The sequence below is a fragment of the Rhinopithecus roxellana genome, chromosome 12 (genome assembly GCF_007565055.1).
Source record: "Rhinopithecus roxellana isolate Shanxi Qingling chromosome 12, ASM756505v1, whole genome shotgun sequence".
Taxonomy (NCBI): Eukaryota; Metazoa; Chordata; class Mammalia; order Primates; family Cercopithecidae; genus Rhinopithecus; species Rhinopithecus roxellana.
Window position 1 is genome coordinate 133,526,996 of NC_044560.1, and position 15,820 is coordinate 133,542,815.

The 15,820-nt window shown below is 50.9% G+C and overlaps 1 protein-coding gene and 1 non-coding gene across 2 annotated transcripts; one reads left to right on the forward strand and one right to left on the reverse strand.

Annotated features, from left to right (window-relative positions):
- Nucleotides 1-978: 978 nt before the first annotated feature.
- On the forward strand, nt 979-1,086 carry LOC115892458. Its single transcript, XR_004052340.1, has one exon. It is a non-coding gene; the product is annotated as a U6 spliceosomal RNA (small nuclear RNA).
- Nucleotides 1,087-12,408: 11,322 nt separating this feature from the next.
- LOC115892176 (galectin-7-like) lies at nt 12,409-14,916 on the reverse strand. The gene is made up of 4 exons (XM_030912949.1): nt 14,889-14,916; nt 14,438-14,526; nt 13,249-13,450; nt 12,409-12,580 (listed from the first exon to the last, which is right to left on the reverse strand). The coding sequence occupies exons 2-4, from the start codon at nt 14,467-14,469 to the stop codon at nt 12,467-12,469; spliced, it is 348 nt and encodes a 115-aa protein (XP_030768809.1). The 5' UTR covers nt 14,470-14,526; nt 14,889-14,916; the 3' UTR covers nt 12,409-12,466.
- Between the last annotated feature and the right edge of the window lie 904 nt (nt 14,917-15,820).

Sequence of the window (15,820 nt, forward strand, 5' to 3'; positions counted from 1 at the left end):
GTGTTTGGATTACAGGGGTGAGCCACTGCATCCGGCTGATTTCTTTACATTTTCATTCATCCCTCTATTCTTTATTCACTCTTGTGTTTTACTTATTCACCATTCACTGACTCACCCAGTTTCAAATTAGCTGGGTTGGCTTTCTGATGTAATGGGTTAGCAAGCTTCAGGACAAACCACAAAGTGATGAATTAAACCCTCTCTATTGTTAATTGGATAAAATGCTGTAAAAAATGTTATAAGCATGACTCAGACTAAGTGTAAGTGTTCGCATGTCTAAAGCAACTTTCTGGAGTGATGGATATATTCCATACGCTAGGTCACACAGCTCTGTGCATTTGTTAGAACTCCTTGGCTCATATATTTTATTTTGTTTTATTACATTTCAATTTATTTTATTAAATTCTCTTTTTATTTTTGTTTTTATTGAGACACGATCTCACTCTATTGTCCAGGCTGGAGTGCAGTAGTGTGATCACAGTTCATTGCAGGCTCAACCTCTGGGACTCAAGTGATCCTCCCACCGCAGCCTCCCAGGGTGGGCACCACCATGCCCAGCTAATTAAAAATATATATATTTGTAAAGACAGGGGTCTCCTTATGTTGCTCAGGCTGGTCTCGAATCCCTGGGCTCAAGCAATGCTCCTGCCCTAGCTGCCCAAAGTGTCGGGATTACAGGTGTGAGCCGCTGTGCCCAGCCAACCGTACATTTTAGATTTGTGCATTTCACCGATATAAACAAAGAATCTTTCCACAAAGCTTACCACAAAGAAAGAATCATAAACAAATATTGTACTCTACCTAATGATATACTTGCTGAAATGTTTAGGGGTGACAAATACTGATGTTTACAATTTACTTCGAATGGATAAGTAAATAAAATGATGGCTGGGTGCGATGGCATGAGCCTGTAATCCCAGCACTTTAAGAGATGAGGTGGGAAGATTTTTCAAATCAAAATATTAAAATAAAGAGATAGTGCTCGCTTTGGCAGCACATGTATTAAAAATTGGAATGATACAGAGAAGATTAGCATGGCCCCTGTGCAAGGATGACACGCAAATTCATGAAGCATTCCATATTTTTTGGCCGGGTGTGGTGGCCACGCCTGTAATCCCAACACTTTGGGAGGCTGAGGCAGGCGAATCACGAGGTCAGGAGTTTTTTTTTTTTTTTTTTTTTGAGACGGAGTCTCGCTCTGTCACCCAGACTGGAGTGCAGTGGCCAGATCTCAGCTCACTGCAAGCTCCGCCTCCCGGGTTTAGCCATTCTCCTGCCTCAGCCTCCCGAGTAGCTGGGACTACAGGCGCCGCCACCTCACCCGGCTAGTTTTTTGTATTTTTAGTAGAGACGGGGTTTCACCGTGTTAGCCAGGATGGTCTCGATCTCCTGACCTCGTGATCCGCCCGTCTCGGCCTCCCAAAGTGCTGGGATTACAGGCTTGAGCCACCGCGCCCGGCCCAAGGTCAGGAGTTTTTTAGATCAGCCTGGCAAACATGGTGAAACCCAGTCTCTACCAAAAATACAAAAAATTAGCTGGGCACAGTGGCGGGCGCCTGTAACCCCAGCTACTTGGAAGACTGGGGCAGGAGAATCACTTGAACCCGGGAGGCAGAGGTTGCAGTGAGCCAAGATCACGCCACTGCACTCCAGCCTGGACGACAGAGCGAGACTCCATCTCAAAAAATAATAATAATAAAATAAAAAATAAAAAACAGACTTCCAGATGACCCATGTGTCAAAGAAAAACTCAAAAGGGAATTTAGGAAAGATTTTGAGATAAAAATAAAAAATAAAAACACAGGATCTAAAGATATACAAGATCCAGCTAACCACAGTATTTAGAGGGAAATCTATAGCTTCATGTATTAGAAAGGAAGAAAGGCCAGGCACGGTGGCGTGAGCACTTTGGGAGGTCAAGGCGGGGGAGGATCGCTTGAGGCTAGGATTTCAAGGCTGCAGGAAGCCATGATTGCGTTACTGTACTCCAGCTCTCCAGCCTGGGTGACAGAGTAAGTTCCTGTCACTAAAAAAAAAAAAAAAGAAAAAAAAAATTAAAGTCCTCAAATGGGCCAGGCGCGGTGGCTCATGCCTATAATGCCAGCACTTTGAGATGCTGGGGCAGGCGGATTGCCTGAGGTCAGGAGTTCAAGACCAGCCTGATCAACATGATGAAACCCTATCTCTACTAAAAATACAAAAATTAGCCAGATGTGATCGCTAGTGCCTGTAGTCCCAACTACTAGGGAGGCTGAGACGGGAAAGTCTCTTGAACACAAGAGGTAGAGGTCACAGTGAGTCGAGATTATACCACTGCACTCCAGCCTGGGCGATGGAGCAAGACTCCATCTCAAAACACAAACAAACAAACAAACAAACAAACAAAAAGAACAAAACAAAAGGAAGGAACTCAAATAAATAAGTGGAAATCAATGAAATAGACAATATAAAAACAATCGGGAAATAAATATAACAAATTTGCCCATCAACAAGTGACTGGATAAGCGAACCATGGTCATACAATGGATTATGTAGAAGGCCAAGGTTCTTCACCCCCTAAAGGTTTGTTGAAGAATTATTGACCTGAGGTTGGTTGATTAACAGAAGAAAACGCATATACATATATCTGTATTTCTATACTCTCATATATAATGTGTATATGAGAGTATTTAGAATGATGACCCAAAGACACAGAGGAAATTGTCTACTTCTATGTTTAGTTTAATAAAGTTTTGTTGTTGTTGCTGTTGTTGTTGTTGTTGTTGTTGTTGTTGTTTTGAGACGGAGTCTCACTCCATCACCCAGACCAGAGTGCAGTGGCGCCATCTTGGCTCACTGTAATCACTGCCTCGCTGGTTCAAGTGATTCTCCTGCCTCAGCCTCCCGAGTAGCTGGGATTACAGGCACCCGTCACAATGCCCAGCTAATTTTTGTATTTTTAGTAGAGACGGGGTTTCACCATGTTGCCCAGGCTGGTCTTGAACTCCTGACCTCAAGTAATCCACCCGCTTTGGCCTCCCAAAGTACTGGGATTACAGGCATTAGCCCCCACACCTGGCCTAGCTTAATAAAGTATGGACAGCCCTACAGAAATATGACTGGAGGGGCCGGGCACAGTTGCTCATGCCTGTAATCCCAGCACTTTGGGAGGCCGAGGCAGGTGGATCATGAGGTCAAGAGATCGAGACCATCCTGGCCAACACGGTAAAACCCTGTCTTTACTAAAAATACCAAAAACTTAGCCGGGCGTGGTGGCGGTTGCCTGTAGTCCCATCTACTCAGGAGGCTGAGGCAGGAAAATGGTGTGAACCCGGGAGGCGGAGCTTGCAGTGAGCTGAGATCGCACCACTGCACTCTAGCCTGGGTGACACAGCGAGACTCTTTCTCAAAAAAAAAAAAGAAAAAAGAAATATGACTGGTGAAAAAGGGTATGATCTAATGTGAGTACACTGAGTGGGGAGAACCAGCAAGGCTTTTCTGTCTAGGTTTTTGTTTGTTTGTTTGCTTTTGTTTTTGTTTTTGTTTTTTTTGGCTCTTTGAGTGTGTATTTTTTTGGTGGCGGTACGGGGCAGGACCCTCTCTGGAATGGGAGTTTTATGACTTACTGTCAAGTAAGGTAGGTCAGATTATTATTATTATTTTGAGACATGGTCTCCCTTTGTCCCCTAGGTTGGAGTGCAGTGGCGTGATCACTGCTCACTGCAGTCTCAACATCACCCGCTCAACGATCCTCCCATTTCAGCCTCCCAAGTAGCTGGCACTATAGATGTGCACCACCACACCCAGCTATTTTTTTTTTTTTTTTTTTTTTTCAGACGAAGTCTCGCTCTGTCGCCCCGGCTGGAGTGCGGTGGCCGGATCTCAGCTCACGGCAAGCTCCGCCTCCCGGGTTTACGCCATTCTCCTGCCTCAGCCTCCTGAGTAGCTGGGACTACAGGCGCTGCCACCTCCCCCCGCTAGTTTTTTGTATTTTTTAGTAGAGACGGGGTTTCACCATGTTAGCCAGGATGGTTTCGATCTCCTGACCTCGTGATCCGCCCGTCTCGGCCTCCCAAAGTGCTGGGATTACAGGCTTGAGCACCGCGCCCGGCTTTTTTTTTTTTTTTTTTGAGACAGAGTTTCACTCTTGTTGCCCAGGCTGGAGTGCAATGGCGAGATCTCAGCTCACTGCAACCTCTGCCTCCCGGGTTCAAGCCATTCTCCTGCCTCAACTTCCTGAGTAGCTGGGATTATAGGCATATGCTACCACACCCGGCTAATTTCCCAGATAATTTTGTATTTTCAGTAGAGACAGGGTTTCACTATGTTGGTCAGGCTGGTCTCAAACTCCTGACCTCAGGTGATCCGGCCGCCTCGGCCTCCCAAAGTGCTGGGATTACAGGCATGAGCCACCACGCTGGCCTATGGTCAGCTTTTATACAGATAGGGTGGAATAAAAGTTAAAGTAATATTTTTAGGTTTTATGGCTGGCTTTGGGCAAAAGGGTTTTGGTTTTTATGACCTGCCTTTGGGGAAGAGAAATTCTAGTTTTCGTAGCTAGCCTCGGGGACAATGGGACTGAGCGACAGGAGGGCAGGAAAAGGTCCAAGGAAAACTTTTGCTACTGAAACTGCTGCTGCGGCCTTCATTTTGGAGTATTATTTTCATTTTCTTTTCTTTTTTTCCTTTCTTTTTTTTTTTTTCAGATGGAGTCTTACTCTAACACCCAGGCTGGAATGCAGTGGTGCGATCTCGGCTGACTGTAACCTCTGCCTCCTGGATTCAAGTGATTCTCCTGCCTCAGCTTCCCAAGTAGTTGGGACTAAGGCATGCGCCACTAGGCCCAGCTAATTTTTTGTATTTTTAGTAGATATGGGATTTCACCATGTTAGCTGAGCTGGTCTTGACCTCCTGACCTCAGGTGATCCACCTGCCTTAGCCTCCCAAATTACCGGCATTACAGGCGTGAGTCACCGTGCCCAGCCACCTGGCTCTCTTATTTATTTATTTATTTTCTTTCTTTCTTTAAGAGACAGGTGCCGGGTGCAGTGTATCATGCCTGTAATCCCAGCACTTTGGGAGGCTAAGGCAGGCAGATCATAAGGTCAGGAGATTGAGACCATCCTGGCCAACATGGTGAAACCCTGTCTCTACTAAAAATACAAAAAATTAGCCAGGTATGGTGGCACACGCCTGTAATCCCAGCTACTCATGTGGCTGAGGCAGGAGAATCACTTGAACCCGGGAGACGGAGGTTGTAGTGAGCCAAGATCCCGCCACTGCACTTTAGCCTGGGCAACAGAGCGAGACTGTCTCAAAAAAAAAAAAAAAAGAGGGAGAGAGAGACAGGTTCTCACTCTGTCGCTCAAGCTGGAGTGCTGTGGCACAGTCATAGCTCACTGAAGCCTCCACATCCTGGGCCCAAGCAATCCTCCTGCCTCACCTTCCCAAGTAGCTAGGACTAAAGGACTGCATCTCTGGGCCTGGATAATTTATTTTTATTTTTTGTAAAGATGGGGTCTCACCAGCCTGGTCAACATGCTGAAACTCAGTATCTACTAAAAATAGAAAAATTAGCTGGGTGCGGTGGTGGACGCATGTAATCTCAGCTACTTGGGAGGCGGAGGTAGGGGCATCCTTGGAAGCCAGGAGGAAGAGATTGCAGTGAGCCGAGATTGTACCACTGCACTCCAGCCTGTGTGACCGAATGAGACTCTGTCTCAAAAAAAAAAAAAAGGGCCAGGCCAGAGGCTTATGCCTGTAATCCCAGCACTTTGGAAGGCTGAGGGGGGTGGATCACAAGGTCAGGAGATCGAGACCATCCTGGCTAACACGGTGAAACCCTGCCTCTACTAAAAAATACAAATATCAGCCGGGTGTGGTGGTGGGCACCTGTAGTCCCAGCTACTGGGGAGGCTGAGCAGGAGAATGGCCTGAACCGGGGAGGTGGAGCTTGCAGTGAGCCGAGATCGTGCCACTGCACTCCAGCCAGGGCAACAGAGCGAGACTCCGTCTCCAAAAAAGAAGATGTGGTCTCACTTTGATGCCCAGGCTGCTGCTCTGGAACACCGTCTTCAAAGGCTCCCGCCTCGGCCTCCCAAAGTGCTGGGATTATAAACATGAGCTACTGTGCCCAGCCCATTTGGGGGTACTGTTTTCTGAGGCCCAGAAGTTGCAACTTAGACAAAAAGAAATGCAAACACACGAATAAACCTCAAAAACATTACACTAAGCAACAGTAGTCAGACGTTTATTAAAAAAAAAAAAAAAAAAAGAGGCCAGGCACGGTGGCTCAAATCTGTAATCCCAGCACTTTGGGAGGCTAAGACGGGCGGATCACGAGGTCAGGAGATCGAGACCATCCTGGCTAACAGTGGTGAAACCCTGTCTTATTTTTTTTTTAATTTTTATTTTTTGAGACGGAGTCTCGCTCTGTCACCCAGGCTGGAGTGCGAGGGGGCGCGATCTCGGCTCACTGCAAGCTGCGCCTCCCGGGTTCCCGCCATTCTCCTGCCTCAGCCTCCTGAGTAGCTGAGACTACAGGCGCCCGCCACCACACCCGGCTAGTTTTTTGTATTTTTAGTAGAGACGGGGTTTCACTGTGTTAGCCAGGATGGTCTCAATCTCCTGACCTCATGATCCGCCCGCCTCGGCCTCCCAAAGTGCTGGGATTACAGGCGTGAGCCACCGCGCCCGGCGTAACCCTGTTTTTTTTTTTTTTTTTTTTTTTTTTTTTGAGACGGAGTCTTGCTCTGTCGCCCAGGCTGGAGTGCAGTGGCCGGATCTCAGCTCACTGCAAGCTCCGCCTCCTGGGTTCACGCCATTCTCCTGCCTCAGCCTCCCGAGTAGCTGGGACTACAGGCGCCCGCCACCTCGCCCGGCTAGTTTTTTGTATTTTTTAGTAGAGACGGGGTTTCACCGTGTTAGCCAGGATGGTCTTGATCTCCTGACCTCGTGATCCGCCCGTCTCGGCCTCCCAAAGTGCTGGGATTACAGGCTTGAGCCACCGCGCCCGGCCGTAACCCTGTTTTTACCAAAAAAATACAAAAAAACTAGCCGGGCGAGGTGGCGGCGCCTATAGTCCCAGCTACTCGGGAGGCTGAGGCAGGAGAATGGCGTGAACCCGGGAGGCGGAGCTTGCAGTGAGCTGAGATCCGGCCAATGCACTCCAGCCTGGGCGACAGAGCAAGACTCCGTCTCAAAAAAAAAAAAAAAAAAAAGAGTAATGTACTTTTACGCCAAGTTTTATAGCAGGAAAAACTAATTTATGAAGCTGGAGAGCAGATCAGTGGCTGCCACCCAGGTGACAAGGGTGTGGTTGGGAGAGGTATGGAAATGTCCTGTACCTTGACCGGATGACCACACAACCGGATGTATTCACGGAACTGTAACCTAAAAAGGAGGAATTTTATTGTGTGTAAATTACACCTCAATTAAGTTGATATTAAAAAACAAAACAGGCCAAAAACAGGCACGGTGGCTTACGCCTGTGATCCCAGCACTTTGGGAGGCCGAGGCAGGTGGAACACCTGAGGTCAGGAGATGGAGACCATCCTGGCTAACATGGTGAAACCCCATCTCTACTAAAAATACAAAAAATTAGCTGAGCGTGGTGGCGGGTGCCTGTAATCCCAGCTACTTGGGAGGCTGAGGCAGGAGAATCGCTTGAACCCAGGAGGTGGAACTTGCAGTGAGCTGAGATTGTGCCACTGCACTCCAGCCTGGGCGACAGAGCGAGACTCCATCTCAAAAGAAAAAAAAAAAAAAAAAAAAGGAAAGAAAGAAACACACTAATATATTTATTTTCCTTTTTTTTTTTTTTTTTTTTGAGAGGAAGTCTTGCTCTGTCACAAGCTTGTGCCACCACAGCAGGTATATATTTTATAATCAGAATGGAGATGACAAAAAAGAAAAAATGGCCAGGCGTGGGGTCTCACACCTATAATCCCATAACTTTGGGAGGCTAAGGCAGGCAGATCATTTGAGGTCAGGAGTTCGAGACCAGCCTGGCCAACATGGTGAAACCCCGTCTCTACTAAAAATACAAAAATTAGCTGGGCATGGTGGCACACGCCTGTAATCCCAGCTACTCAGGAGGCTGAGGCACGAGAATCGCTTGAACCTGGGAGGTGGAGGTTGCAGTGAGTCAAGATCCTGCCACTGCCCTCCAACCTGGGCAACAGAACAAGACTCTGTCTCAAGAAAAAAAAAAGGTATTGGATGACATAGGTCCCAGAACGTTCTGTGCAGCACTGTTTGGATGTATTGAATGATGTGAAACCATTAGACATCAAGGAGGGCTCAGGTGACATTCCTTGTTTGTCATTCCACACAATGGGGCACTCAGGCGCCAGGAGAATTAATGAAGCAAAACACAAATGTGGATAACCCCCAAAAGGTTCAGTGGGTAGAGGGTGCTACCCTTTATGTGAGGAAGGAACAAAAGTAAAACCACATGTGCATGTGTTTGAATGCACATAGATTTTTGAAACAATGCACAAGAAATGAAGATGGATAACAGCATTTTCATAAGCATAACAGAAAGAAGGCCTTTATTTATTTATTTGTTTGTTTGTTTGTTTATTTATTTTAATTGAGAGAGAGTCTCTGTCGCCCAGCTGGAGTGCAGTGGCCCAATCTTGACTCACCACAACCTCCCCCTACAACCCGGGTTCCAGCGATTCTTGTGCCTCAGCCTCCCGAGTAGCTGAGACTATAGACGCGTGTCACCACGCCCGGCTAATTTTTTTGTATTTTTAGTAGAGACAGGGTTTCGCCATGTTGGCCAGGCTGGTCTCAAACTCCTGACCTCAGTTGATCCAATTGCCTCTCAGCCGCCTGAAAGGAAGCCTGTAGAAAATACACATGTGGGTCGAGCGCAGTGGCTCACACCTGTAATCCCAGCAGTTTGGGAGGCTGAGGCGGGACTATCCCTTGAGGTCAAGAGTTTGAGATCAGCCTGGCCAACTTGGTGAAACCCTGTCTCTACTAAAAATACAAAAATTAGCCGGGCATGATGGTGGGCACCTGTAATCCCAGCTACTCAGAGGGCTGAGGCAGGAGAATTGCCAGAACCCAGGAGGCAGAGGTTGCAGTCAGCCGATATCATGCCACTGCACGCCAGCCTGAGAGACAGAGCAACACTCCCTCTCAAAAAAAAAAAAAAAAAAAGGAAAATGCATATGTGGCTGGGTGTGGTCAGTGAAGCCTGTAATCCCAGCACTTTGGGAGGCCGAGGCAGGCGGATCACTTGAGACCAGCCTGACTAACATGGTGAAACCCCGTCTCTACTAAAATACAAAAATTAGCCAGGTGTGGTGGTGCACTCCCGTAATCCCAGCTACTTGGGAGGCTGAGGCAGCAGAATTGCTTGAACCCAGGAGATGGAGGTTGTAGTGAGCCGAGATTGTGCCACTGCACTCCAGCCTGAGCAACACAGTGAGACTCTGTCTCAAAAAATATATAAAAAAATAAAAATAGGACCGGGCATGGTGGCTCATGCCTGTAATCCCAGCGCTTTGGGTGGCCGAGGCAGGCAGATCACCTGAGATCAGGAGTTTGAGACCAGCCTGACCAACATGGTGAAACCCTGTCTCAACAAAAACACAAAAATTAGCTGGGCATGGTGGTGCATTCCTGTAATCCCAGCTACTCGGGAGGCTGAGGCAGGAGAATCGTTTGAACCTGGGAGACGGAGGTTGCAGTGAGTCGAGATATGCCATTGCACTCCAGCTCGGGCAACAGAGTGAGACTCCATCTCTAAATAAATAAATATATGTTTACTTTGAAATAACAAATATACAGAAAGTTGTAACTACAGTACAAATCTCAATTTTTGATGAACAGGCCAGGTGTGGTGGCTCATGCCTGAAATCTCAGGACTTTGGGCAGGATGACCCCCCGAGTCCAGGAATTCAAGACCAGCCTGGGCAACATAGCAAGACCCTGGCTCTACAAAAAAAAAAAAAAATTAGCCTGGCACCATGGCACGTGCCTGTAGTCCCAGCTACTTGGGGGGCTGAGGTGGGAGGATGGCTTCAGCCTGGGAGGTTGAGGCTGCAGTAAGCCCTTATCCACAACTCCACTCAGCCTGGACAATAAAGCAAAACCCTGCCTCAACAACAAAAAATTTTCATTTAAAAATTTTTGGCCCGGTGCGGTGGCTCAAGCCTGTAATCCCAGCACTTTGGGAGGCCGAGACGGGCGGATCACGAGGTCAGGAGATTGAGACCATCCTGGCTAACACGGTGAAACCCTGTCTCTACTAAAAAATACAAAAAACTAGTCAGGCGAGTGGCGGGCGCCTGTAGTCCCAGCTACTCGGGAGGCTGAGGCAGGAGAATGGCGTAAACCTGGGAGGCAGAGCTTGCAGTGAGCTGAGATCCGGCCACTGCACTCCAGCCTGGGCGACAGAGCCAGACTCCGTCTCAAAAAAAAAAAAAAAAAAAATTTTTTTTTGATGAACTGTTACCAATGGAGGGTGTCCAGGGGCTTGGTCTCGTGAATGAAGAACTGGACAAAACGCACAAACAAAGCAAGGAAATAATGAAGCAACAAAGGCAGAGATTTATTGAAAATAAAAATATACCCCACAGTGTGGGTGCACCGAGAACACAGAGGCTCAAGGGCTGGGTTACATAATTTTTTGGCGTTTAAATACCTTCTAGAGGTTTCCATTGGTTACTTGCTGTACGCCCTATGTAAATGGAGAGGATGTTTCCTGTCATAGCTGAAGTGTGAATCCGCCTTATGTTCCCTGCCTCCAGACCCTATTTTCCTGCCTCAGAACCATTTGAGAATAAGTCGCAAACATGCTGCACCACCAAATACATAACTATATTTTCCACAAACAGGGACCGGTTCCCACATGTACACTGTCAGTCAACGGTGAAAATCAGGACATTAACACGGCTGGATCGCTATCATCTAATCCAAAGACCCAACCACATTCACCACTTGTGCCAATAATGGGTGTTCATTTCAGTGTATGTTTTGAAATGTATACCAGATGCATATATTATCCTTATGAAAAAATTGGTATTTCAAAACCACTCAACACAGCCAAATGAAGTAAGAGCGAACTCATTCAAGCAGGAGCCCCGAAGAACTACGAGAATCTGGCCTCTCCCAGGCCTCCTCACCTGAGCGGGGCTCCCTCCTGACCGCCGCCCACCCACTCCAGGGCCGGTCACGGGAAGGGACCGCCCAGCCCGAAGGTCGCAAGGGCCTAAAACCCCGGGTCCTGAACGTGCCTGGGCCCTGCAGCGAACCTGGCATCCCCACCCGACTCCAGAATCAGATTCAGGCCAGGCCAGGAACCACCCCAGCTTCCTGCGTCCGCCTCGGTCCAGGCTGCAATGCCGAAGGCGGACGCCAGGGGGTCGGAGGCTCAAGGGCAGCGATCCAGACCCAAGCCTTGGAGCGCCCACCAAGCTGTGGCTCCGGACTAAGGTTCCGGAACAGCCAGCCTTGAACACCCACGGGCAGCTTCCGATCTCAGCCCTGGCCTGCCTCCTCGGTCCCGGGCTGAGACGCGCGGCCGCTGCAGGGTGCCTCGCCGAGGGTGCGGGCTTGGGGCGCACAGTGCTCCCAGCATCTCCCAACCCAACCCCGCCATTAAGGGGAGCCCCAGCGACACCCTGAACCCTGAAAAGTCACACTGGGGCCAGGGCTGCACTTGGAGTCCCCTTCCCCTCCCGTCACAGTCACCAGGGCTAGGGCCGGGGTCGGGGCCGTGCGGGAGAGTGGAGGGCGCGTGGGAATGGGGCTCGCTGCGCCACGGAAACCCCGCGCAGTCCTTCGAGTCCTCCCTGCTGCTCCGCGGAGCTGGGGCCGCTGCCATCGCGTCTGCCCTGAGGGTGCGCAGGCGGGTACCTGTCCTGAGTCGGAACAGGTCGACTCCCCACAGTGGAAGCCCGGAGACGCCCGTCGGGCTTCCCAGCCCCACCCAGGACGTCTTTGGGGGCGGGAGGCCAGCAAAGAAGAGGGTGGGAGAGATGAGCTGCAGGGGGATACGGGAACCAGGGACATTATAACACACTTTCCACGCGTAGGACTGGGGCCCACAGGTGACCAGAAAGGTGGGACTCATTCGCCCCCTTTGCAGATGGACCCATGTTGGCGCCCCTTAGATGTGCGGTGGGGGCACCAGGACCTGTGGTGAGCGCCTCCGCGCCCCGAACGCCAGCAGATCCGCCAGACCACATTTCGGCCTGGCTTGCTTTGCATAAATGCTGCGTCAGGACACGCCCCAGACCCACTCCTTCCCAGATAGCGACCCTCATGCCTTTGCAGACAGAAAGTGTCCTAAGCACAGGCAGGCTCAGAACCCGCCTCCGCATCGGATTCGCTGTGAGGCTCCGAGCCAGTATCCTGGCCTCTCTGGGCCTCAGTTTGCTCATCTCAGTGAATGGGACACAGACACAGTCGCGCTGCGGGCTAACGCTTTATTTGCCACCCAAGGCCCCGAGACCGCCTGGGCTTCTGCTCAGAAGATCTTCACCGAGTCCAGCTGCACGTCCCCGCCCACCTCCACCAGGCGCACGCGCGCCAGAGGCAGGCGGTGGCGGAAGTGGTGGTACTGGGCGTCCCCAACCACGGCCTGCAGGGGAGGGTCGGTGGTGAGGATGCCGGAGGCCCATGCTGGGTGGCCCGGGGGAAATCACTCATCCCCTCTGGGCCTCAGTTTCCCCACTGGGAAAATAGGCCTATTGTTCATTCTAACTCTTGCGTGAGGATCAAACGAGTTTACTGGGTGGCGCAATAAAAAAAAAAAAAAAAGGCTTTTTTACCGAGAGCATTACCTGCTATTAAAGCGCAGAGGAGGGAGGTGAATTTGCGTAAGGTCTGGGTGGCGGAGGATCTGCCGCCACCTCCATCCCCCAATCCTTGCTAGGACGAGTTGCTGGGCGCTGTCTCCAGCCCATCCCTCCGCGTGCCTCAAACCCCGGACGGGCCTCAGGAAGGAATGAACTGGGAATAGGGTCTGGGATGGCGAGTCAGGGCCATGCCTTCCCGCTAGGACGCCCACCACTTGGACACTGTGCTGGTGCTCCCCGCCTCCTGACTCTGCTGTCTCTCTGACCCAAGTGGAAGTTGTTTAGGCGAGAGAGAGGGTCGAAGGACACCCTTCTCTGCCTTGGCCACGCCTTCCCTACACCCCTCACCCCGCCCCAACCTCCCTGCCTTCCATCAATAGCCTGGCTTTGCCCAACCCTCTGCTCCAGGGACCTAGGTCTTGGCGTCCGCGCCCCTGTCTCAGAGACGCACCTTGAAGCCGTCGTCGGACGCGATGATGAGCACCTCGAAGGGCTGCCCGCGCTGGAAAGGAACCCCAGGCCCGCGCTCCTCGCGGCCCCAGGAGCCTTGCTCCTTGCTGTTGAAGACCACCTCCGACGTGTCCAGCCGGGGGTTGAAATGCAGGGCGGCATCGGAGCCCTGCTCCTCCCCACACAGCAGGTTTACATGGAACCTGGAAGTGGGGGATGGTGGCCGTCAGGGCTCAGAAACCACCCAGACCAAGAACTGTTGAGGGTGAGGAATACTGATGTCTACAATTCACTTTGAATGAATAAGTAAATGAAATGTTGGCTGGGTACAGTGGCTTGCCCTGTAATCCCAGCACTCTGGGAGGTGGAGAAGGGAGGATCGCTTGGGCCCAGAAGTTAAAGACCAGCCTGGGCAACACAGTAAGACCCCATCTTACAAAAAAATGAACGAACAAACAAAAAATAAACCACCCAGACCAAAGTCCTTCAAAGGGCTTATGGGCTGGGACTCCCCATTCCCAGAGCACCCCCAAATTAACAGGGACTGGAAGACAGGCACACACAGCAGAAGGAGAGGTGGCTAATGACCAGGGAGCTTAGATTCCCAAGGCAGCCAAAATGTCATGAGGCCCTTGGCAGAAACCTGCCCAGACCAAACTCACTATGCTTAGGGCAGGGTGCCCGCATTTCCAAAGAGCCTGGGAGCTGTCCAGGAGGTCTGGGTGATGGCCAGGGCACTCCTGATGCCCAGGGAACCCTCAGGTTCTACAGGACAAAGAAGAATACCAGGAAGCCCAGTATTTCCAGGGTACTCCAGAATCCAGAAGGTCCCAAGTTCCTTAGCCAGGAAGTCAAAGGATGGCTTAGCAAGGACTCCCAGGGTCCAGGGTGTCTCCAGGACTTGGAGTATTTCCAGAGTTCCCTGGGACTCAGACATGGAAGTCATAGGACTATATCTAGGAACCCTGAGATTACCCAGGAACCTCAAATTCTTAGGGAAACTTAGGGACTCCAGCCACAAAGGCATGGGGCAAATAAGTGAATACATCAGATTTGAGGTCAGAAATGGCCTCTGACTCCTAGCCTGCTGGATACAGATGGCCTAGGGCCCCTATTTCTGGACTGCAAAAATTGGAGGTCAGCTGAGTCTGGAGACCTGTACCCTTTACCCCTAGGGCCTGGGGTCTCACCTGCTGGCGTTGGGAGGAACCAAGCCACGCATTCTCAGCACCGTGCCAGGGCGGATGCCCTCGGGCAGCAAGGACTTGTGGGGGATGTTCTGCAAGAATGGAGTGCAGGGGCCACTGTGAGCTGGTGAGACCGAGGAAGGGAGGCAGAAGGTGGGTCACCCCTCAGAGGAGCCGACCAGGACTGAGACTGGCAGAAATCAGTGGAAGAGAAAAGGGTGGCAGAGAGGCAGGAAAGAGACCAGAAACAGACAGAGAAACAGATGGGGAGAGCGACAAAGAAAAACAGAAAAATCCTCCAAGAGGGACCCAGAGGAAGTCACAAAGAGGTAGAGGGGACAGTCGGGAAGGGCAGTCACCCAAAGGCCACAGCTCAGGCCCATCCATGGCGCACCCACTGCCCACTTGCTCCTTTGAAAGAGGAGCCCCCAGCCCCCTCCCTACTCAGCCCCACCCTGGGTCTCTGGAGCACTCATGGCTATGGCTGGGACAGGGTCAGGCAGCCGTGGTGCTGGGGACTGCTGGGGACCTTAAATAAAAGCAGGGCGGGGCTGGCCCTGATGACTCACCCCACCCCTTCCCACCCACCACCCACACCTGGCACAGACCCTGGCCCTGGGGCAAGCCTGGTGAAGTGGCAGTGGCACCTCTTCTTGGGGGCCCCGATCCCCTCCATCACCCAGGGCCCGGGTGCACTGCCCCTCCCAGGAGCTGATAATAAGAGGGACCGTTGAACAATAATAAACTCAGAGCAGAGAAGGCTCCTCGTGCCACCGCCCCTCCAACCATGCCTTCCCACTGCCTGGCGCACGGAGAGCCTCCATTTCATTTCATGTAGTTATTTGTTCTTTTCAGACCTGTCTGAAAGAAGTAATTTCTCTTATTTTATTTTATTTTATTTTTATTTTTTGAGACGGAGTCTCGCTCTGTCGCCCAGGCTGGAGTGCAGTGGCCAGATCTCAGCTCACTGCAAGCTCCGCCTCCAGGGTTTACGCCATTCTCCTGCCTCAGCCTCCGAGTAGCTGGGACTACAGGCGCCCGCCACCTCGCCTGGCTAGTTTTTTGTATTTTTTAGTAGAGACGGGGTTTCACCGTGTTAGCCAGGATGGTCTCGATCTCCTGACCTCGTGATCCGCCCGTCTCGGCCTCCCAAAGTGCTGGGATTATGGGCTTGAGCCACCGCGCCCGGCCATTTCTCTTATTTTATACACAGACATATTAGGTCCTGGGAGGCCAATCTAGGTGGGAACTCCAGACCCTTCTCTCCAGCTTAGAACCTCCTGCCTGGACTGAGGATGTCCACGCTGAAATCTAAGCTTCTGCCTCTGCAATGGAACAGCAGCGGCAAGAGGAGTGATAGTGACAGACAGGGAAGCTTCACGGGTT